The following is a 24,491-nucleotide window of genomic DNA, read 5'->3' on the forward strand; positions in this document are numbered from 1 at the left end:
GCGAGCAACAGCTCCTTCCTGTTTTGGTGCAGAGGAAGTTGATGCTGCTCCTGCTTTGAAATTACGAAAGGAACGAAAAACAGAATTTATGTTTACCTGATAAATTACTTTCTCCAACGGTGTGTCCGGTCCACGGCGTCATCCTTACTTGTGGGATATTCTCTTCCCCAACAGGAAATGGCAAAGAGCCCAGCAAAGCTGGTCACATGATCCCTCCTAGGCTCCGCCTACCCCAGTCATTCGACCGACGTTAAGGAGGAATATTTGCATAGGAGAAACCATATGATACCGTGGTGACTGTAGTTAAATAAAATAAAATATCAGACCTGATTAAAAAACCAGGGCGGGCCGTGGACCGGACACACCGTTGGAGAAAGTAATTTATCAGGTAAACATAAATTCTGTTTTCTCCAACATAGGTGTGTCCGGTCCACGGCGTCATCCTTACTTGTGGGAACCAATACCAAAGCTTTAGGACACGGATGAAGGGAGGGAGCAAATCAGGTCACCTAAATGGAAGGCACCACGGCTTGCAAAACCTTTCTCCCAAAAATAGCCTCAGAAGAAGCAAAAGTATCAAACTTGTAAAATTTGGTAAAAGTGTGCAGTGAAGACCAAGTCGCTGCCCTACATATCTGATCAACAGAAGCCTCGTTCTTGAAGGCCCATGTGGAAGCCACAGCCCTAGTGGAATGAGCTGTGATTCTTTCAGGAGGCTGCCGTCCGGCAGTCTCGTAAGCCAATCTGATGATGCTTTTAATCCAAAAAGAGAGAGAGGTAGAAGTTGCTTTTTGACCTCTCCTTTTACCTGAATAAACAACAAACAAGGAAGATGTTTGTCTAAAATCCTTTGTAGCATCTAAATAGAATTTTAGAGCGCGAACAACATCCAAATTGTGCAACAAACGTTCCTTCTTCGAAACTGGTTTCGGACACAAAGAAGGCACGACTATCTCCTGGTTAATGTTTTTGTTAGAAACAACTTTTGGAAGAAAACCAGGTTTAGTACGTAAAACCACCTTATCTGCATGGAACACCAGATAAGGAGGAGAACACTGCAGAGCAGATAATTCTGAAACTCTTCTAGCAGAAGAAATTGCAACCAAAAACAAAACTTTCCAAGATAATAACTTAATATCAACGGAATGTAAGGGTTCAAACGGAACCCCCTGAAGAACTGAAAGAACTAAGTTGAGACTCCAAGGAGGAGTCAAAGGTTTGTAAACAGGCTTGATTCTAACCAGAGCCTGAACAAAGGCTTGAACATCTGGCACAGCTGCCAGCTTTTTGTGAAGTAACACAGACAAGGCAGAAATCTGTCCCTTCAAGGAACTTGCAGATAATCCTTTCTCCAATCCTTCTTGAAGAAAGGATAGAATCTTAGGAATTTTTACCTTGTCCCAAGGGAATCCTTTAGATTCACACCAACAGATATATTTTTTCCATATTTTGTGGTAAATTTTTCTAGTTACAGGCTTTCTGGCCTGAACAAGAGTATCAATAACAGAATCTGAGAACCCTCGTTTTGATAAGATCAAGCGTTCAATCTCCAAGCAGTCAGTTGGAGTGAGACCAGATTCGGATGTTCGAACGGACCTTGAACAAGAAGGTCTCGTCTCAAAGGTAGCTTCCATGGTGGAGCCGATGACATATTCACCAGATCTGCATACCAAGTCCTGCGTGGCCACGCAGGAGCTATCAAGATCACCGATGCCCTCTCCTGATTGATCCTGGCTACCAGCCTGGGGATGAGAGGAAACGGCGGGAATACATAAGCTAGTTTGAAGGTCCAAGGTGCTACTAGTGCATCTACTAGAGTCGCCTTGGGATCCCTGGATCTGGACCCGTAGCAAGGAACCTTGAAGTTCTGCCGAGAGGCCATCAGATCCATGTCTGGAATGCCCCACAGTTGAGTAATTTGGGCAAAGATTTCTGGATGGAGTTCCCACTCCCCCGGATGTAATGTCTGACGACTCAGAAAATCCGCTTCCCAATTTTCCACTCCTGGGATGTGGATTGCAGACAGGTGGCAGGAGTGAGTCTCCGCCCATTGAATGATTTTGGTCACTTCTTCCATCGCCAGGGAACTCCTTGTTCCCCCCTGATGGTTGATGTACGCAACAGTCGTCATGTTGTCTGATTGAAACCGTATGAACTTGGCCTTTGCTAGCTGAGGCCAAGCCTTGAGAGCATTGAATATCGCTCTCAGTTCCAGAATATTTATCGGTAGAAGAGATTCTTCCCGAGACCAAAGACCCTGAGCTTTCAGGGATCCCCAGACCGCGCCCCAGCCCATCAGACTGGCGTCGGTCGTGACAATGACCCACTCTGGTCTGCGGAAGGTCATCCCTTGTGACAGGTTGTCCAGGGACAGCCACCAACGGAGTGAGTCTCTGGTCCTCTGATTTACTTGTATCTTCGGAGACAAGTCTGTATAGTCCCCATTCCACTGACTGAGCATGCACAGTTGTAATGGTCTTAGATGAATGCGCGCAAAAGGAACTATGTCCATTGCCGCTACCATCAAACCTATTACTTCCATGCACTGCGCTATGGAAGGAAGAGGAACGGAATGAAGTGTTTGACAAGAGTTTAGAAGTTTTGTTTTTCTGACCTCTGTCAGAAAAATCCTCATTTCTAAGGAGTCTATTATTGTTCCCAAGAAGGGAACCCTTGTCGACGGAGATAGAGAACTCTTCTCCACGTTCACTTTCCATCCGTGAGATCTGAGAAAGGCCAGGACTATGTCCGTGTGAGCCTTTGCTTGAGGAAGGGACGACGTTTGAATCAGAATGTCGTCCAAGTAAGGTACTACTGCAATGCCCCTTGGTCTTAGCACCGCTAGAAGGGACCCTAGTACCTTTGTGAAAATCCTTGGAGCAGTGGCTAATCCGAAAGGAAGCGCCACGAACTGGTAATGCTTGTCCAGGAATGCGAACCTTAGGAACCGATGATGTTCCTTGTGGATAGGAATATGTAGATACGCATCCTTTAAATCCACCGTGGTCATGAATTGACCTTCCTGGATGGAAGGAAGAATTGTTCGAATGGTTTCCATTGAACGATGGAACCTTGAGAAACTTGTTTAAGATCTTGAGATCTAAGATTGGTCTGAACGTTCCCTCTTTTTTGGGAACTATGAACAGATTGGAGTAGAACCCCATCCCTTGTTCTCCTAATGGAACAGGATGAATCACTCCCATTTTCAACAGGTCTTCTACACAATGTAAGAATGCCTGTCTCTTTATGTGGTCTGAAGACAATTGAGACCTGTGGAACCTCCCCCTTGGGGGAAGCCCCTTGAATTCCAGAAGATAACCTTGGGAGACTATTTCTAGTGCCCAAGGATCCAGAACATCTCTTGCCCAAGCCTGAGCGAAGAGAGAGAGTCTGCCCCCCACCAGATCCGGTCCCGGATCGGGGGCCAACATTTCATGCTGTCTTGGTAGCAGTGGCAGGTTTCTTGGCCTGCTTTCCCTTGTTCCAGCCTTGCATTGGTCTCCAGGCTGGCTTGGCTTGAGAAGTATTACCCTCTTGCTTAGAGGACGTAGCACTTGGGGCTTGTCCGTTTCTACGAAAGGGACGAAAATTAGGTTTATTTTTGGCCTTGAAAGACCTATCCTGAGGAAGGGCGTGGCCCTTACCCCCAGTGATATCAGAGATAATCTCTTTCAAGTCAGGGCCAAACAGCGTTTTCCCCTTGAAAGGAATGTTAAGGAGTTTGTTCTTGGAAGACGCATCCGCTGACCAAGATTTCAACCAAAGCGCTCTACGCGCCACAATAGCAAACCCAGAATTCTTCGCCGCTAACCTAGCCAATTGCAAAGTGGCGTCTAGGGTGAAAGAATTAGCCAATTTGAGAGCACGGATTCTGTCCATAATCTCCTCATAAGGAGGAGAATCACTATCGATCGCCTTTACTAGCTCATCGAACCAGAAACACGCGGCTGTAGTGACAGGGACAATGCATGAAATTGGTTGTAGAAGGTAACCTTGCTGAACAAACATCTTTTTAAGCAAACCTTCTAATTTTTTATCCATAGGATCTTTGAAAGCACAACTATCTTCTATGGGTATAGTGGTGCGTTTGTTTAAAGTAGAAACCGCTCCCTCGACCTTGGGGACAGACTGCCATAAGTCCTTTCTAGGGTCGACCATAGGAAACAATTTTTTAAATATGGGGGGAGGGACGAAAGGAATACCGGGCCTTTCCCATTCTTTATTTACAATGTCCGCCACCCGCTTGGGTATAGGAAAAGCTTCTGGGAGCCCCGGGACCTCTAGGAACTTGTCCATTTTACATAGTTTCTCTGGGATGATCAAATTCTCACAATCATCCAGAGTGGATAATACCTCCTTAAGCAGAGCGCGGAGATGTTCCAACTTAAATTTAAAAGTAATCACATCGGGTTCAGCTTGTTGAGAAATTTTCCCTGAATCTGAAATTTCTCCCTCAGACAAAACCTCCCTGGCCCCCTCAGACTGGTGTAGGGGCATTTCAGAACCATTATCATCAGCGTCCTCATGCTCTTCAGTATCTAAAACAGAGCAGTCGCGCTTACGCTGATAAGTGGGCATTTTGGCTAAAATGTTTTTGATAGAATTATCCATTACAGCCGTTAATTGTTGCATAGTAAGGAGTATTGGCGCGCTAGATGTACTAGGGGCCTCCTGAGTGGGCAAGACTCGTGTAGACGAAGGAGGGAATGATGCAGTACCATGCTTACTCCCCTCACTTGAGGAATCATCTTGGGCATCATTTTCAGTGTCACATAAATCACATTTATTTAAATGAGAAGGAACCTTGGCTTCCCCACATTCAGAACACAGTCTATCTGGTAGTTCAGACATGTTAAACAGGCATAAACTTGATAACAAAGTACAAAAAAACGTTTTAAAATAAAACCGTTACTGTCACTTTAAATTTTAAACTGAACACACTTTATTACTGCAATTGCGAAAAAGTATGAAGGAATTGTTCAAAATTCACCAAAATTTCACCACAGTGTCTTAAAGCCTTAAAAGTATTGCACACCAAATTTGGAAGCTTTAACCCTTAAAATAACGGAACCGGAGCCGTTTTTAACTTTAACCCCTTTACAGTCCCTGGTATCTGCTTTGCTGAGACCCAACCAAGCCCAAAGGGGAATACGATACCAAATGACGCCTTCAGAAAGTCTTTTCTATGTATCAGAGCTCCTCACACATGCGACTGCATGTCATGCTTCTCAAAAACAAGTGCGCAATACCGGCGCGAAAATGAGGCTCTGCCTATGATTAGGGAAAGCCCCTAGAGAATAAGGTGTCTAAAACAGTGCCTGCCGATATTATTTAACAAAATTACCCAGATTAAATGATTCCTCAAGGCTAAATATGTGTAATATATGAATCGATTTAGCCCAGAAAATGTCTACAGTCTTAATAAGCCCTTGTGAAGCCCTTATTTACTGTCTGAATAAAAATGGCTTACCGGATCCCATAGGGAAAATGACAGCTTCCAGCATTACATCGTCTTGTTAGAATGTGTCATACCTCAAGCAGCAAAAGACTGCTCACTGTTCCCCCAACTGAAGTTAATTCCTCTCAACAGTCCTGTGTGGAACAGCCATGGATTTTAGTAACGGTTGCTAAAATCATTTTCCTCATACAAACAGAAATCTTCATCTCTTTTCTGTTTCAGAGTAAATAGTACATACCAGCACTATTTTAAAATAACAAACTCTTGATTGAATAATAAAAAACTACAGTTAAACACTAAAAAACTCTAAGCCATCTCCGTGGAGATGTTGCCTGTACAACGGCAAAGAGAATGACTGGGGTAGGCGGAGCCTAGGAGGGATCATGTGACCAGCTTTGCTGGGCTCTTTGCCATTTCCTGTTGGGGAAGAGAATATCCCACAAGTAAGGATGACGCCGTGGACCGGACACACCTATGTTGGAGAAATTAGACTGTCTAGCCTTAGGTTTGGCTCTGTCTTGAGGCAGGGCATGGCCTTTACCTCCTGTAATGTCAGCGATAATTTCTTTCAACCCGGGCCCGAATAAGGTCTGCCCTTTGAAAGGTATATTAAGCAATTTAGATTTAGAAGTAACGTCAGCTGACCAGGATTTTAGCCACAGTGCTCTGCGTGCCTGAATGGCGAATCCGGAATTCTTAGCCGTAAGTTTAGTTAAATGTACTACGGCATCTGAAATAAATGAGCTAGCTAACTTAAGGGCTTTAAGCTTGTGTGTAATCTCATCTAATGGAGCTGATTCAAGTGTCTCTTCCAGAGACTCAAACCAAAATGCTGCTGCAGCCGTGACAGGCGCAATGCATGCAAGAGGTTGCAATATAAAACCTTGTTGAACAAACATTTTCTTAAGGTAACCCTCTAACTTTTTATCCATTGGATCTGAAAAGGCACAGCTATCCTCCACCGGGATAGTGGTACGCTTAGCTAAAGTAGAAACTGCTCCCTCCACCTTAGGGACCGTTTGCCATAAGTCCCGTGTGGTGGCGTCTATTGGAAACATCTTTCTAAATATCGGAGGGGGTGAGAACGGCACACCGGGTCTATCCCACTCCTTAGTAACAATTTCAGTAAGTCTCTTAGGTATAGGAAAAACGTCAGTACTCGCCGGTACCCCAAAATATTTATCCAACCTACACATTTTCTCTGGTATTGCAACTGTGTTACAATCATTCAGAGCCGCTAACACCTCCCCTAGTAATACACAGAGGTTTTCCAGCTTAAATTTAAAATTTGAAATATCTGAATCCAGTTTGTTTGGATCAGAACCGTCACCCGCAGAATGAAGCTCTCCGTCCTCATGTTCTGCAAATTGTGACGCAGTGTCTGACATGGCCCTAATATTATCAGCGCACTCTGTTCTCACCCCAGAGTGATCACGCTTACCTCTTAGTTCTGGTAATTTAGCCAAAACTTCAGTCATAACAGTAGCCATATCCTGTAATGTGATTTGTAATGGCCGCCCAGATGTACTCGGCGCTACAATATCACGCACCTCCCGAGCGGGAGATGCAGGTACTGACACGTGAGGCGAGTTAGTCGGCATAACTCTCCCCTCGTTGTTTGGTGAAATATGTTCAATTTGTACAGATTGACTTTTATTTAAAGTAGCATCAATACAGTTAGTACATAAATTTCTATTGGGCTCCACTTTGGCTTTAGCACATATAGCACAGATATCTTCCTCTGAATCAGACATGTTTAACACAATAGCAAATAAACTAGCAACTTGGAAATACTTTTCAAGTAATTTACTATAATATGAAAACGTACTGTGCCTATAAGAAGCACAGAAAAAGTTATGACAGTTGAAAATTAATAAACTGAAAAGTTATAGCATCAAATCTTTGTAAAAAACACAATTTTAGCAAAGGATTGCTCCCATTAGCAAAGGATAACTAACCCTGATAGCAGAAAAAAAAAAAAAAAATACAGAAATAAACGTTTTTTTTTTATCACAGTCAACTACAATCTCACAGCTCTGCTGTGAGTGATTACCTCCCTCAAAACAAGTTTTGAAGACCCCTGAGTTCTGTAGAGATGAACCGGATCATGCAGGGAAGACAATAAACTTCTGACTGAATTTTTTGATGCGTAGCAAAAGCACCAAAAAAGGTCCCTCCCCCTCACACATAACAGTGAGAGAGATCAGTAAACTGTCATAAATTAAATAAAACGACTGCCAAGTGGAAAAAAATAGTGCCCAAAACATTTTTTCACCCAGTACCTCAGAAAATTAAACGAATTTACATGCCAGCAAAAAACGTTTAACATTAATAAATTGAGTGTTATTAAAAAGCCTGTTGCTAGTCCCTGCAAATTAGGCTAAAGTTTTATGCATACAGTATAATTCCAGTGAAGTGCCATTCCCCAGAATACTGAAGTGTAAAATATACATACATGACAGCCTGATACCAGTTGCTGCTACTGCATTTAAGGCTGAGTTTACATTATATCGGTATGGCAGAATTTTCTCATCAATTCCATTGTCAGAAAATAATAAGCTGCTACATACCTCTTTGCAGATTAATCTGCCCGCTGTCCCCTGATCTGAAGTTTACCTCTCCTCAGATGGCCGAGAAACAGCAATATGATCTTAACTACTCCGGCTAAAATCATAGAAAAACTCAGGTAGATTCTTCTTCAAATTCTACCAGAGAAGGAATAACACACTCCGGTGCTATTATAAAATAACAAACTTTTGATTGAAGGTATGAAACTAAGTATAATCACCACAGTCCTCTCACACATCCTATCTATTCGTTGGGTGCAAGAGAATGACTGGTAATGGCAGTTAGGGGAGGAGCTATATAGCAGCTCTGCTGGGTGAATCCTCTTGCACTTCCTGTTGGGGAGGAGTTAATATCCCATAAGTAATGGATGATCCTTGGACTGGATACACTTAACAAGAGAAAAAATACACTTATAGGGACATGAAACACAAACATTTTCTTTCATGATTTGGGTAGAACATACATACAACATTCCAGTTTACTTCTATTATCAAATTTGCTTCATTCTCTCGGTATCATGTGTTGAAGAAGCAGCAATGCACTACTGGTTTCTAACTGGAAAACATGTGTGAGCCAATGACAATCAGTATATATATGCAGCCACCAATCAGCAGCTAGAACCTAGGTTCTTTGCTGCTCCTGAGCTTTCCTAAATAAACCTTTCAGCAAAGGATAACAAGAGAAGGAAGCAAATTAAATAATATAAGTAAATTGGAAAGTTGTTAAAATTGTATGCTCTGGCTCTGTCTGATTCATGCATGTCTAAATAGGACTTCACTGTCTAAAATATGAAAACAATTGTTACAGTTTAGGGTACAATGTTTTGGGAAAACAAAACTTTAAGGTAATATACCAATGGTACCACATTTTGTGTTTTTGTTTTTTTAATGCGATTTAAAACACTGATTTACTATTGCCTAGATTACGAGTTTTGTCGGTAAGGCTGTGCGGTGCTAACGAGCAGTTTTCCCTTACCGCTCACCTACAGACAGCGCTGGTATTACGGGTTTTTAGAAACCCGGCGTTAGCCGCAAAAAAGTGAGCGTAGAGTAAAATTTAGCTCCACATCTCACCTCAATACCAGCGCTGCTTACGTCAGTGGTGAGCTGATAAAACGTGCTCGTGCACGATTTCCCCAAACGAATCAATGGGGGAGAGCCAGCTGAAAAAAGACCTAACACCTGCAAAAAAGCAGCGTAACGCTCCTAATGCAGCCCCATTGATTCTACACCTAACACCCTAATATTACTCTTATTAACCCCTAATCTGCCGCACCCGACATCGCCGACACCTGCATTATATTATTAACCCCTAATCTGCCGCTCCGGACACCGCCGCCACCTACATTATACTTATGAACCCCTAATCTCCTGCCCCCAACATCGCCGAACCCTACATTATATTTATTAGCCCCTAATGTCGCCGCAACCTACCTACACTTATTAACCCCTAATCTGCCGCCCAAAGTCGCCGCCACTATATTAAAGTTATTAACCCCTAAACCTAAGTCTAACCCTAACCCTAACACCCCCCTAACTTAAATATAATTTAAATAAATCTAAATAAAATAACTATCATTAATTAAATTATTCCTATTTAAAACTAAATACCTATAAAATAAACCCTAAGCTAGCTACAATATAACTAATAGTTACATTGTAGCTAGCTTAGGATTTATTTTTTATTTTACAGGCAACTTTGTATTTATTTTAACAAGGTACAATAGTTATTAAATAGTTATTAACGATTTAATAGCTACCTAGTTAAAATAAAGACAAATTTACCTGTAAAATAAATCCTAACCTAAGTTACAATTACACCTAACACTATACTATAATTAAATTAATTACCTAAACTAAATACAATTAAATACAATTTAAAAAATTTATCTAAAGTACGAAAACAAACAAACACTAAATTACAGAAAATAATAAAATAATTACAAGTTTTTTAAACTAATTACACCTAATCTAATCCCCCTAATAAAATAAAAAAGCCCCCAAAATAATAAAAAAACGCCCTACACTATACTAAATTACAAATAGCCCTTAAAAGGGCCTTTTGTGGGGCATTGCCCCAAAGTAATCAGCTCTATTACCAGTAAAAAAAAAAAGTACAATACCCCCCCAACATTAAAACCCACCACCCACACACCCAACCATACTCTAAAACCCACCCAATCCCCCCTTAATAAAACCTAACACTAAACCCCTTGAAGATCACCCTACCTTGAGAAGTCTTCACCCAGCCGGGTCGAAGTCCTCAACCAAGCCAGGCGAAGTGGTCCTCCAGACGGGCAGAAGTCTTCATCGAAGCCGGCCAGAAGAGGTCCTCCAGACGGGCAGAAGTCTTCATTCAGACAGCATCTTCTATCTTCATCCATACGGCGCGGAGCGGCTCCATCTTCAAGACATCCGACGCGGAGAATCCTCTTCCAAACGAAGTCCAACTGAAGAATGAAGGTTCCTTTAAATGACGTCATCCAAGATGGCATCACTTGAATTCCAATTGGCTGATAGAATTCTATCAGCCAATCGGAATTAAAGTAGAAAAAATCCTATTGGCTGCAATCAGCCAATAGGATTTTTTCTACCTTAATTCCGATTGGCTGATAGAATTCTATCAGCCAATTGGAATTCAAGTGATGCCATCTTGGATGACGTCATTTAAAGGAACCTTCATTCTTCAGTTGGACTTCGTTTGGAAGAGGATTCTCCGCGTCGGATGTCTTGAAGATGGAGCCGCTCCGCGCCGTATGGATGAAGATAGAAGATGCTGTCTGAATGAAGACTTCTGCCCGTCTGGAGGACCTCTTCTGGCCGGCTTCGATGAAGACTTCTGCCCGTCTGGATGACGTCATTTAAAGGAACCTTCATTCTTCAGTTGGACGTTGGAAGAGGATCCTCCGCGTCGGATGTCTTGAAGATGGAGCCGCTCTGCGCCGGATGGATGACGATAGAAGATGCCGCCTGGATGAAGACTTCTGCCCGTCTGGAGGGCCTCTTCTGGCCGGCTTCGATGAAGACTTCTGCCCGTCTGGAGGACCACTTCGCCTGGCTTTGTTGAGGACTTCGGCCCGGCTGGGTGAAGACTTCTAAAGGTAGGGTGATCTTCAAGGGGATAGTGTTAGGTTTTATTAAGGGGGGATTGGGTGGGTTTTAGAGTAGGGTTGGGTGTGTGGGTGGTGGGTTTTAATGTTGGGGGGGTATTGTACTTTTTTTACAGGTAATAGAGCTGTTTACTTTGGGGCAATGCCCCGCAAAAGGCCCTTTTAAGGGCTATTTGTAATTTAGTATAGGGTAGGGCTTTTTATTATTTTGGGGGGCTTTTTTATTTTATTAGGGGGATTAGATTAGGTGTAATTAGTTTAAAAAACTTGTAATTATTTTATTATTTTCTGTAATTTAGTGTTTTTTTTTTCCGAACTTTAGATATTTTTTTTAAATTGTATTTAATTGTATTTAGTTTAGGTAATTAATTTAATTATAGTGTAGTGTTAGGTGTAATTGTAACTTAGGTTAGGATGTATTTTACAGGTAAATGTCTTTATTTTAACTAGGTAGCTATTAAATCGTTAATAACTATTTAATAACTATTGTACCTAGTTAAAATAAATACAAAGTTGCCTGTAAAATAAAAATAAATCCTAAGCTAGCTACAATGTAACTATGAGTTATATTGTAGCTAGCTTAGGGTTTATTTTATAGGTAAGTATTTAGTTTTAAATAGGAATAATTTAGTTAATTCTAGTAATTTTATTTAGATTTATTTAAATTATATTTAAGTTAGGGGGTGTTAGGGTTAGACTCAGGTTTAGGGGTTAATACATTTAATATAGTTGCGGTGACGTTGGGGGCGGCAGATTAGGGGTTAATAAATGTAGGTAGGTAATTTAAGTAGTGTTTACGATGCGGGAGGGTGGCGGTTTAGGGGTTAATATATTTTTTATAGTGGCGGCGATGTCCGGTTCGGCAGATTAGGGGTTACAAATATTCTTTATTGTTTGCGATATGGGGGGCCTCGGTTTAGGGGTTAATAGGTAGTTTATGGGTGTTAGTGTAATTTTTTGCACTTTAGTCAAGAGTTTTATGCTACGACGTTAGCCCATAAAACTCTTAACTACTGACTTTTAAATGCGGTACCAGTCTTGACAGGAGAGGCTGTACCGCTCACTTTTTGGAAGACTCGTAATACCGGCGTTATGCAAGTCCCATTGAAAATATAGGATATGCAATTGACATAAGTGGATTTGCGTTATTTTCGAGTCTGGCCAAAAATGTGAGCGGTACACCTGTCATTTCAAGACTCGTAATACCAGCGGGCGTTAAAAAGCAGCGTTGGGACCTCTCAACGCTGCTTTCTAAGGCTAATGCAAGACTCGTAATCTAGGTGTATATTTGTACAGTCCATTTGGAATACTGCAATATCTTGTGACATTTATAATGTGCTTTTTTATTGGCTTCCAAAGCTGCCATGTTTAATTTGTATAATAATAAGCAAAATAACAGACAAAAAAACTAAACAAAACCAAAGGATTTCGGATCTCTTAAGACTTAGTGCACCTACAATTCATTCACTTTAAATCAGATAACCTGTAAACATGTTTTTCTACTGATTTTTTCAATTGTTTAGAAAACACTTTTTGAAATAGTTTACCTAGTTCAAATAGCTGGGATTCTGATATATTGAAATGCCAAAGAAAAGGAAGAAAATGGAATCTGATGTTTTCACATGATCACATGTTAATAGATTTGGATGGAAGCTACTGTGAATAGTATAGAGAAGATAAAATACAAAAGAGAAGATAAAATACAGGTGGCCCTCAGTTTACGATGGTTCAATTTGCGCCGTTTCAGAATAGCACCCATTTTCAGTCATGTGACTGCTATTGAAAATAAGGGCAGGTCAGCAGGTGGAGCTGTCCGCTTGTGCTGCAGCAAAGATATGCAAGCCAAAAAGGCTGAAATTAATCAGTGTAAGCAGACCTGAGCTATCAAGCAGCTTTCAAAGGAACAAGATCTAGCAGCCACTTCCTTCTTTATCTTCCTGCCCAGCTGCTTGAAGGTCAGGGTGCCTATAAATCAGTCCAGACTGGAATGCATAGAATAGCTGCAGACCCCATATTATCTAACATGCTAACAATGCAGAGAACTGTTTGCAGAAAAATGCAAGTAAAAAAATATTTTTGTTCATTGAACTAAGGCCTAGATTTGGAGTTTGGCGGTAGCCGTGAAAACCAGCGTTAGAGGCTCCTAACGCTGGTTTTAGGCTACCGCCAGTATTTGGAGTCACTCAAAAAAGGGTCTAACGCTCACTTTTCAGCCGCGACTTTTCCATACCGCAGATCCCCTTACGTCATTTGCGTATCCTATCTTTTCAATGGGATCTTTCTAACTCCGGTATTTAGAGTCGTGTCTGAAGTGAGCGTTAGAAATCTAACGACAAAACTCCAGCCGCAGAAAAAAGTCAGTAGTTAAGAGCTTTCTGGGCTAATGCCGGTTCATAAAGCTCTTAACTACTGTGCTCTAAAGTACACTAACACCCATAAACTACCTATGTACCCCTAAACCGAGGTCCCCCCACATCGCCGACACTCAATTAAATTTTTTAACCCCTAATCTGCCGACCGCCACCTACGTTATACTTATGTACCCCTAATCTGCTGCCCCTAACACCGCCGACCCCTGTATTATATTTATTAACCCCTAACCTGCCCCCCACAACGTCGCCGCCAGCTACCTACAATAATTAACCCCTGATCTGCCGACCGCAAAGCGCCGCCACCTACATTATAGCTATGTACCCCTAATCTGCTGCCCCTAACACCGTCGACCCCTATATTATATTTATTAACCCCTAATCTGCCGCCCTCAACGTCGCCTCCACCTGCCTACACTTATTAACCCCTAATCTGCCGACCGGACCGCACCGCTATTATAATAAAGTTATTAACCCCTAATCCGCCTCACTAACCCTATAATAAATAGTATTAACCCCTAATCTGCCCTCCCTAACATCGCCGACACCTAACTTCAAACATTAACCCCTAATCTGCCGACCGGAGCTCACCGCTATTCTAATAAATGTATTAACCCCTAAAGCTAAGTCTAACCCTAACACTAACACCCCCCTAAATAAAATATAATTTAAATATAACGAAATTAATTAACTCTTATTAAATAAATTATTCCTATTTAAAGCTAAATACTTACCTGTTAAATAAATCCTAATATAGCTACAATATAAATTATAATTATATTATAGCTATTTTAGGATTTATATTTATTTTACAGGTAACTTTGTATTTATTTTAACCAGGTACAATAGCTATTAAATAGTTAAGAACTATTTAATAGCTACCTAGTTAAAATAATTACAAATTTACCTGTAAAATAAATCCTAACCTAAGTTACAATTAAACCTAACACTACACTAGCAATAAATTAATTAAATACAATACCTACAAATAACTACAATGAAATAAACTAACTAAAGTACAAAAAATAAAAAAGAACTAAGTTACAAAAAATAAAAAAATATTTACAAACATATATTACAACAATTTTAAACTAATTACACCTACTCTAAGCCCCCGAATAAAATAACAAAGCCCCCCAAAATAAAAAAATGCCCTATCCTATTCTAAATTACTAAAGTTCAAAGCTCTTTTACCTTACCAGCCCTGAACAGGGCCCTTTGCGGGGCATGCCCCAAGAAGTTCAGCTCTTTTGCCTGTAAAAAAAACCATACAATACCCCCCCCCCCCCAACATTACAACCCACCACCCACATACCCCTAATCTAACCCAAACCCCCCTTAAATAAACCTAACACTAAGCCCCTGAAGATCTTCCTACCTTATCTTCACCATACCAGGTTCACCGATCGGTCCAGAAGAGCTCCTCCGATGTCCTGATCCAAGCCCAAGCGGGGGGCTGAAGAGGTCCATGATCCGGCTGAAGTCATCATCCAAGCGGGAGCTGAAGAGGTCCATGATCCGGCTGAAGTCTTCATCCAAGCGGGAGCTGAAGAGGTCCATGATCCGGATGAAGTCTTCTATCAACGGCATCTTCAATCTTCTTTCTTCGGGAGCCATCATCTTCCATCCGACGCGGAACATCCTCTTCTCCCGACGCCTACTAGCCGAATGACGGTTCCTTTAAATGACGTCATCCAAGATGGCGTCCCTCGAATTCCGATTGGCTGATAGGATTCTATCAGCCAATTGGAATTAAGGTAGGAAAATTCTGATTGGCTGATGGAATCAGCCAATCAGAATCAAGTTCAATCCGATTGGCTGATCCGATCAGCCAATCAGATTGAGCTCGCATTCTATTGGCTGTTCCGATCAGCCAATAGAATGCGAGCTCAATCTGATTGGCTGATCGGATCAGCCAATCGGATTGAACTTGATTCTGATTGGCTGATTCCATCAGCCAATCAGAATTTTCCTACCTTAATTCCGATTGGCTGATAGAATCCTATCAGCCAATCGGAATTCGAGGGACGCCATCTTGGATGACGTCATTTAAAGGAACCGTCATTCGGCTAGTAGGCGTCGGGAGAAGAGGATGTTCCGCGTTGGATGGAAGATGATGGCTCCCGAAGAAAGAAGATTGAAGATGCTGTTGATAGAAGACTTCATCCGGATCATGGACCTCTTCAGCTCCCGCTTGGATGAAGACTTCAGCCGGATCATGGACCTCTTCAGCTCCCGCTTGGATGATGACTTCAGCCGGATCATGGACCTCTTCAGCCCCCCGCTTGGGCTTGGATCAGGACATAGGAGGAGCTCTTCTGGACCGATCGGTGAACCTGGTATGGTGAAGATAAGGTAGGAAGATCTTCAGGGGCTTAGTGTTAGGTTTATTTAAGGGGGGTTTGGGTTAGATTAGGGGTATGTGGGTGGTGGGTTGTAATGTTGGGGGGGGGGGGGTAGTGTATGTTTTTTTTTACAGGCAAAAGAGCTGAACTTCTTGGGGCATGCCCCGCAAAGGGCCCTGTTCAGGGCTGGTAAGGTAAAAGAGCTTTGGACTTTAGTAATTTAGAATAGGGTAGGGCATTTTTTTATTTTGGGGGGCTTTGTTATTTTATTAGGGGGCTTAGAGTAGGTGTAATTAGTTTAAAATTGTTGTAATATTTTTCTTATGTTTGTAAATATTTTTTTATTTTTTGTAACTTAGTTCTTTTTTATTTTTTGTACTTTAGTTAGTTTATTTCATTGTAGTTATTTGTAGGTATTGTATTTAATTAATTTATTGATAGTGTAGTGTTAGGTTTAATTGTAGGTAATTGTAGGTATTTAATTTAATTTATTTATTGCTAGTGTAGTGTTAGGTTTAATTGTAACTTAGGTTAGGATTTATTTTACAGGTAAATTTGTAATTATTTTAACTAGGTAGCTATTAAATAGTTCTTAACTATATAATAGCTATTGTACCTGGTTAAAATAAATACAAAGTTACCTGTAAAATAAATATAAATCCTAAAATAGTTATAATATAATTATAATTTATATTGTAGCTATATTAGGATTTATTTAACAGGTAAGTATTTAGCTTTAAATAGGAATAATTTATTTAATAAGAGTTAATTAATTTAGTTAGATTTAAATTATATTTAATTTAGGGGGGTGTTAGTGTTAGACTTAGCTTTAGGGGTTAATACATTTATTAGAATAGCGGTGAGCTCCGGTCGGCAGATTAGGGGTTAATGTTTGAAGTTAGGTGTCGGCGATGTTAGGGAGGGCAGATTAGGGGTTAATACTATTTATTAAAGGGTTAGTGAGGCGGATTAGGGGTTAATAACTTTATAATAATAGCGGTGCGGTCCGCTCGGCAGATTAGGGGTCAATAAGTGTAGGCAGGTGGAGGCGACGTTGTGGGGGGCAGATTAGGGGTTAATAAATATAATATAGGGGTCGGCGGTGTTAGGGGCAGCAGATTAGGGGTACATAGGGATAATGTAAGTAGCGGCGGTTTACGGAGCGGCAGATTAGGGGTTAAAAATAATATACAGGGGTCAGCGATAGCGGCAGAATAGAGGTTAATAAGTGTAAGGTTAGGGGTGTTTAGACTCGGGGTACATGTTAGGGTGTTAGGTGCAGACGTAGGAAGTGTTTCCCCATAGCAAACAATGGGGCTGCGTTAGGAGCTGAACGGGGCTTTTTTGCAGGTGTTAGGTTTTTTTTCAGCTCAAACAGCCCCATTGTTTCCTATGGGGGAATCGTGCACGAGCACGTTTTTGAGGCTGGCCGCGTCCGTAAGCAACTCTGGTATCGAGAGTTGCAGTTGCGTTAAATATGCTCTACGCTCCTTTTTTGGAGCCTAACGCTGACATTATATGGACTCTCAATACCAGAGTTATTTTAAAGGTGCGGCCAGAAAAAAGCCGGCGTTAGCTACGCGGGTCGTTACTGACAAAACTCTAAATCTAGCCGTTAGTTTGCTGATACATTCTGTGTTGTGTGATTATTTTATTAGGTTTATAATGCCGTTTAGCAAATGTTTTTGTTCATTAAACTTCGTTTGATGATACATTCTGTGTTGTGTGATTATTTTATTAGGTTTATAATGCCGTTTAGCAAATGTTTTTGTTCATTAAACTTCGTTTGATGATACATTCTGTGTTGTGTGATTATTTAATTAGGTTTATAATGCTGTTTCGCATTTAAAGTCTTCATTTCAAAATTTTAAAAATAATGCATTAGGTGTTACTTATGACAATTTTGAGAGGGGCCTGGAACCTAACTCCCTCACTTCCCTTTGACTTACATTATAAACTGGGTTTCAATTTACAACAGTTTCTATTTACAACCATTCCTTCTGGAACCTAACCCCGGTGTACACTGAGGGCTACCTGTAAACTGTTTTGTTCTGTATTTCTAAATACCTCTGGTTTTAGTTTCTTACCAGGGTGAAGATCTTTCTCAATAAGCTTCATTTGTAGCTCAAAAATCTGCTCTTCAAGCTTGCACATGGAGTGTTTCATCTTTTCACGCCTGGTGATCATGTAACATAAATTTCTAACCTGTGAAAGCATAAAGATTTGTTTTGTTAATGCAGATGTATGAATCAGTTTTCCAAAGAAAATTCATTCAAATGGCTTAAATTACTGGGAAAAAGAAGATGCCAACAATATCTTTTTCTAGTATCACAATTAAAGACAGCATTGTTAATAAATGCTATATGTTCCAGGAAAACAGAATTTATGTTTACCTGATAAATTACTTTCTCCAACGGTGTGTCCGGTCCACGGCGTCATCCTTACTTGTGGGATATTCTCTTCCCCAACAGGAAATGGCAAAGAGCCCAGCAAAGCTGGTCACATGATCCCACCTAGGCTCCGCCTACCCCAGTCATTCGACCGACGTTAAGGAGGAATATTTGCATAGGAGAAACCATATGGTACCGTGGTGACTGTAGTTAAAGAAAATAAATTATCAGACCTGATTAAAAAAACCAGGGCGGGCCGTGGACCGGACACACCGTTGGAGAAAGTAATTTATCAGGTAAACATAAATTCTGTTTTCTCCAACATAGGTGTGTCCGGTCCACGGCGTCATCCTTACTTGTGGGAACCAATACCAAAGCTTTAGGACACGGATGAAGGGAGGGAGCAAATCAGGTCACCTAAATGGAAGGCACCACGGCTTGCAAAACCTTTCTCCCAAAAATAGCCTCAGAAGAAGCAAAAGTATCAAACTTGTAAAATTTGGTAAAAGTGTGCAGTGAAGACCAAGTCGCTGCCCTACATATCTGATCAACAGAAGCCTCGTTCTTGAAGGCCCATGTGGAAGCCACAGCCCTAGTGGAATGAGCTGTGATTCTTTCGGGAGGCTGCCGTCCGGCAGTCTCGTAAGCCAATCTGATGATGCTTTTAATCCAAAAAGAGAGAGAGGTAGAAGTTGCTTTTTGACCTCTCCTTTTACCAGAATAAACAACAAACAAGGAAGATGTTTGTCTAAAATCCTTTGTAGCATCTAAATAGAATTTTAGAGCGCGAACAACATCCAAATTGTGCAACAAACGTTCCTTCTTTGCAACTAAAAACAAAACTTTCCAAGATAACAACTTAATATCAACGGAATGCAAGGGTTCAAACGGAACCCCCTGAAGAACTGAAAGAACTAAATTGAGACTCCAAGGAGGAGTCAAAGGTTTGTAAACAGGCTTAATTCTAACCAGAGCCTGAACAAAGGCTTGAACATCTGGCACAGCGGCCAGCTTTTTGTGAAGTAACACAGACAAGGCAGAAATCTGTCCCTTCAGGGAACTTGCAGATAATCCTTTTTCCAATCCTTCTTGAAGGAAGGATAGAATCCTAGGAATCTTAACCTTGTCCCAAGGGAATCCTTTAGATTCACACCAACAGATATATTTTTTCCAAATTTTGTGGTAAATCTTTCTAGTTACAGGCTTTCTGGCCTGAACAAGAGTATCGATAACAGAATCTGAGAATCCTCGCTTCGATAAGATCAAGCGTTCAATCTCCAAGCAGTCAGCTGGAGTGAAACCAGATTCGGATGTTCGAACGGACCCTGAACAAGAAGGTCTCGTCTCAAAGGTAGCTTCCAAGGAGGAGCCGATGACATATTCACCAGATCTGCGTACCAAGTCCTGCGTGGCCACGCAGGAGCTATCAAGATCACCGACGCCCTCTCCTGATTGATCCTGGCTACCAGCCTGGGGATGAGAGGAAACGGCGGGAACACATAAGCTAGTTTGAAGGTCCAAGGTGCTACTAGTGCATCCACTAGAGCCGCCTTGGGATCCCTGGATCTGGACCCGTAGCAAGGAACTTTGAAGTTCTGACGAGAGGCCATCAGATCCATGTCTGGAATGCCCCACAGCTGAGTGACTTGGGCAAAGATTTCCGGATGGAGTTCCCACTCCCCCGGATGCAATGTCTGACGACTCAGAAAATCCGCTTCCCAATTTTCCACTCCTGGGATGTGGATAGCAGACAGGTGGCAGGAGTGAGACTCCGCCCATAGAATGATTTTGGTCACTTCTTCCATCGCCAGGGAACTCCTTGTTCCCCCCTGATGGTTGATGTACGCAACAGTTGTCATGTTGTCTGATTGAAACCGTATGAACTTGGCCCTCGCTAGCTGAGGCCAAGCCTTGAGAGCATTGAATATCGCTCTCAGTTCCAGAATATTTATCGGTAGAAGAGATTCTTCCCGAGACCAAAGACCCTGAGCTTTCAGGGATCCCCAGACCGCGCCCCAGCCCATCAGACTGGCGTCGGTCGTGACAATGACCCACTCTGGTCTGCGGAATGTCATCCCTCGTGACAGGTTGTCCAGGGACAGCCACCAACGGAGTGAGTCTCTGGTCCTCTGATTTACTTGTATCTTCGGAGACAAGTCTGTATAGTCCCCATTCCACTGACTGAGCATGCACAGTTGTAATGGTCTTAGATGAATGCGTGCAAAAGGAACTATGTCCATTGCCGCTACCATCAACCCGATCACTTCCATGCACTGAGCTATGGAAGGAAGAGGAACGGAATGGAGTATCCGACAAGAGTCTAGAAGTTTTGTTTTTCTGGCCTCTGTCAGAAAAATCCTCATTTCTAAGGAGTCTATTATTGTTCCCAAGAAGGGAACCCTTGTTGACGGAGATAGAGAACTCTTTTCCACGTTCACTTTCCATCCGTGAGATCTGAGAAAGGCCAGGACAATGTCCGTGTGAGCCTTTGCTTGAGGAAGGGACGACGCTTGAATCAGAATGTCGTCCAAGTAAGGTACTACAGCAATGCCCCTTGGTCTTAGCACAGCTAGAAGGGACCCTAGTACCTTTGTGAAAATCCTTGGAGCAGTGGCTAATCCGAAAGGAAGCGCCACGAACTGGTAATGTTTGTCCAGGAATGCGAACCTCAGGAACCGATGATGTTCCTTGTGGATAGGAATATGTAGATACGCATCCTTTAAATCCACCGTGGTCATGAATTGACCTTCCTGGATGGAAGGAAGAATAGTTCGAATGGTTTCCATCTTGAACGATGGAACCTTGAGAAACTTGTTTAAGATCTTGAGATCTAAGATTGGTCTGAACGTTCCCTCTTTTTTGGGAACTATAAACAGATTGGAGTAGAACCCCATCCCTTGTTCTCTTAATGGAACGGGATGAATCACTCCCATTTTTAACAGGTCTTCTACACAATGTAAGAATGCCTGTCTTTTTATGTGGTCTGAAGACAACTGAGACCTGTGGAACCTCCCCCTTGGGGGAAGTCCCTTGAATTCCAGAAGATAACCTTGGGAGACTATTTCTAGCGCCCAAGGATCCAGAACATCTCTTGCCCAAGCCTGAGCGAAGAGAGAGAGTCTGCCCCCCACCAGATCCGGTCCCGGATCGGGGGCCAACATTTCATGCTGTCTTGGTAGCAGTGGCAGGTTTCTTGGCCTGCTTTCCCTTGTTCCAGCCTTGCATTGGTCTCCAAGCTGGCTTGGCTTGAGAAGTATTACCCTCTTGCTTAGAGGACGTAGCACTTTGGGCTGGTCCGTTTCTACGAAAGGGACGAAAATTAGGTTTATTTTTTGCCTTGAAAGGCCGATCCTGAGGAAGGGCGTGGCCCTTACCCCCAGTGATATCCGAGATAATCTCTTTCAAGTCAGGGCCAAACAGCGTTTTCCCCTTGAAAGGAATGTTAAGTAGCTTGTTCTTGGAAGACGCATCAGCCGACCAAGATTTCAACCAAAGCGCTCTGCGCGCCACAATAGCAAACCCAGAATTCTTAGCCGCTAACCTAGCCAATTGCAAAGTGGCGTCTAGGGTGAAAGAATTAGCCAATTTGAGAGCATTTATTCTGTCCTTAATCTCCTCATAAGGAGGAGAATCACTGTCGACCGCCTTTATCAGCTCATCGAACCAGAAACATGCGGCTGTAGCGACAGGGACAATGCATGAAATTGGTTGTAGAAGGTAACCCTGCTGAACAAACATCTTTTTAAGCAAACCTTCTAATTTTTTATCCATAGGATCTTTGAAAGCACAACTATCCTCTATGGGTATAGTGGTGCGTTTGTTTAAAGTGGAAACCGCTCCCTCGACCTTGGGGACTGTCTGCCATAAGTCCTTTCTGGGGTCGACCATAGGAAACAATTTTTTAAATATGGGGGGAGGGACGAAAGGAATACCGGGCCTTTCCCATTCTTTATTAACAATGTCCGCCACCCGCTTGGGTATAGGAAAAGCTTCTGGGAGCCCCGGCACCTCTAGGAACTTGTCCATTTTACATAGTTTCTCTGGGATGACCAACTTGTCACAATCATCCAGAGTGGATAATACCTCCTTAAGCAGAATGCGGAGATGTTCCAACTTAAATTTAAATGCAATCACATCAGGTTCAGCTTGTTGAGAAATGTTCCCTGAATCAGTAATTTCTCCCTCAGACAAAACCTCCCTGGCCCCATCAGACTGAGTTAGGGGCCCTTCAGAAATATTAATATCAGCGTCGTCATGCTCTTCAGTATCTAAAACAGAGCAGTCGCGCTTACGCTGATAAGTGTTCATTTTGGCTAAAATGTTTTTGACAGAATTATCCATTACAGCCGTTAATTGTTGCATAGTAAGGAGTATTGGCGCGCTAGATGTACTAGGGGCCTCCTGAGTGGGCAAGACTCGTGTAGACGAAGGAGGGAATGATGCAGTACCATGCTTACTCCCCTCACTTGAGGAATCATCTTGGGCATCATTGTCATTGTCACATAAATCACATTTATTTAAATGAATAGGAATTCTGGCTTCCCCACATTCAGAACACAGTCTATCTGGTAGTTCAGACATGTTAAACAGGCATAAACTTGATAACAAGTACAAAAAACGTTTTAAAATAAAACCGTTACTGTCACTTTAAATTTTAAACTGAACACACTTTATTACTGCAAATGCGAAAAAACATGAAGGAATTGTTCAAAATTTACCAAATTTTCACCACAGTGTCTTAAAGCCTTAAAAGTATTGCACACCAAATTTGGAAGCTTTAACCCTTAAAATAACGGAACCGGAGCCGTTTTGAACTTTAACCCCTTTACAGTCCCTGGTATCTGCTTTGCTGAGACCCAACCAAGCCCCAAGGGGAATACGATACCAAATGACGCCTTCAGAAAGTCTTTTCTAAGTATCAGAGCTCCTCTCACATGCGACTGCATGCCATGCCTCTCAAAAACAAGTGCGCAACACCGGCGCGAAAATGAGGCTCTGCCTATGCTTTGGGAAAGCCCCTAAAGAATAAGGTGTCTAAAACAGTGCCTGCCGATATTATTATATCAAAATACCCAGATAAAATGATTCCTCAAGGCTAAATATGTGTTAATAATCAATCGATTTAGCCCAAAAAAAGTCTACAGTCTTAATAAGCCCTTTTTGAAGCCCTTATTTACAATCGTAATAAACATGGCTTACCGGATCCCAGAGGGAAAATGACAGCTTCCAGCATTACATCGTCTTGTTAGAATGTGTCATACCTCAAGCAGCAAGAGACTGCTCACTGTTCCCCCAACTGAAGTTAATTGCTCTCAACAGTCCTGTGTGGAACAGCCATGGATTTTAGTGACGGTTGCTAAAATCATTTTCCTCATACAAACAGAAATCTTCATCTCTTTTCTGTTTCTGAGTAAATAGTACATACCAGCACTATTTCAAAATAACAAACTCTTGATTGAATAATAAAAACTACAGTTAAACACTAAAAAACTCTAAGCCATCTCCGTGGAGATGTTGCCTGTACAACGGCAAAGAGAATGACTGGGGTAGGCGGAGCCTAGGAGGGATCATGTGACCAGCTTTGCTGGGCTCTTTGCCATTTCCTGTTGGGGAAGAGAATATCCCACAAGTAAGGATGACGCCGTGGACCGGACACACCTATGTTGGAGAAAAGACATTTTACATAGTATTGTTTAAAACATTCATATACAAAAGTAAAATACAAAGTAACAGTGAAAAGTAACTAATATAGGGCCAGATTACAAGTGGCTAAATATTTTTTTCACTTGTGTGCTAACTGCGCTAAAAGTTAAATTTTAACACGGCCAGGTTAGCGTGCATATTACAAGATGAAAGTAACAAGTTAGAACATGAGCAAAAGATCAGGGGCGCTTACTTCAGGACTTCAAATATCACGACCGCGCTAACTTCTCCCAATAGACTTCTATGGGTGCCCTATTTAAAAAGTAACCAAACTGTTATCGCTCATGTGCAAACCCAACCCCGCATTAGACCAACAGGGCTAAACCCAAAGTAAGTAAGAAATACTTTACATTCCAACGTTCTTCACATAGAAGAAAATGCTTATGCACATTTACCCTAAACTGGCGATTCTGGCAACAGTTTTAGACTAACAATTTTTGTAGATCCATGGATTCTTCAGACTGTCCAGGGGCTTGTAATAGACTTATTTTATACTCCCTTCCAGCCCCTTCCCCCCAACCCCATTTGCTTATCCTTGGAGGGTCCAAA

General features: G+C 41.9%; 1 protein-coding gene across 1 annotated transcript in view; it reads right to left on the reverse strand.

Moving 5' to 3' along the window:
* JADE2 (jade family PHD finger 2) overlaps positions 1-24,491 on the reverse strand; it is a 1,034,250-nt gene that overhangs the window by 62,213 nt on the left and 947,546 nt on the right. Inside the window, exon 10 of the mRNA XM_053717215.1 lies at positions 17,937-18,054. Coding sequence (XP_053573190.1) covers positions 17,937-18,054 — 118 coding nt within the window. The remainder of the gene's footprint in view (positions 1-17,936; positions 18,055-24,491) is intronic.

Source organism: Bombina bombina, chromosome 6 (genome assembly GCF_027579735.1).
Source record: "Bombina bombina isolate aBomBom1 chromosome 6, aBomBom1.pri, whole genome shotgun sequence".
NCBI lineage: Eukaryota > Metazoa > Chordata > Amphibia > Anura > Bombinatoridae > Bombina > Bombina bombina.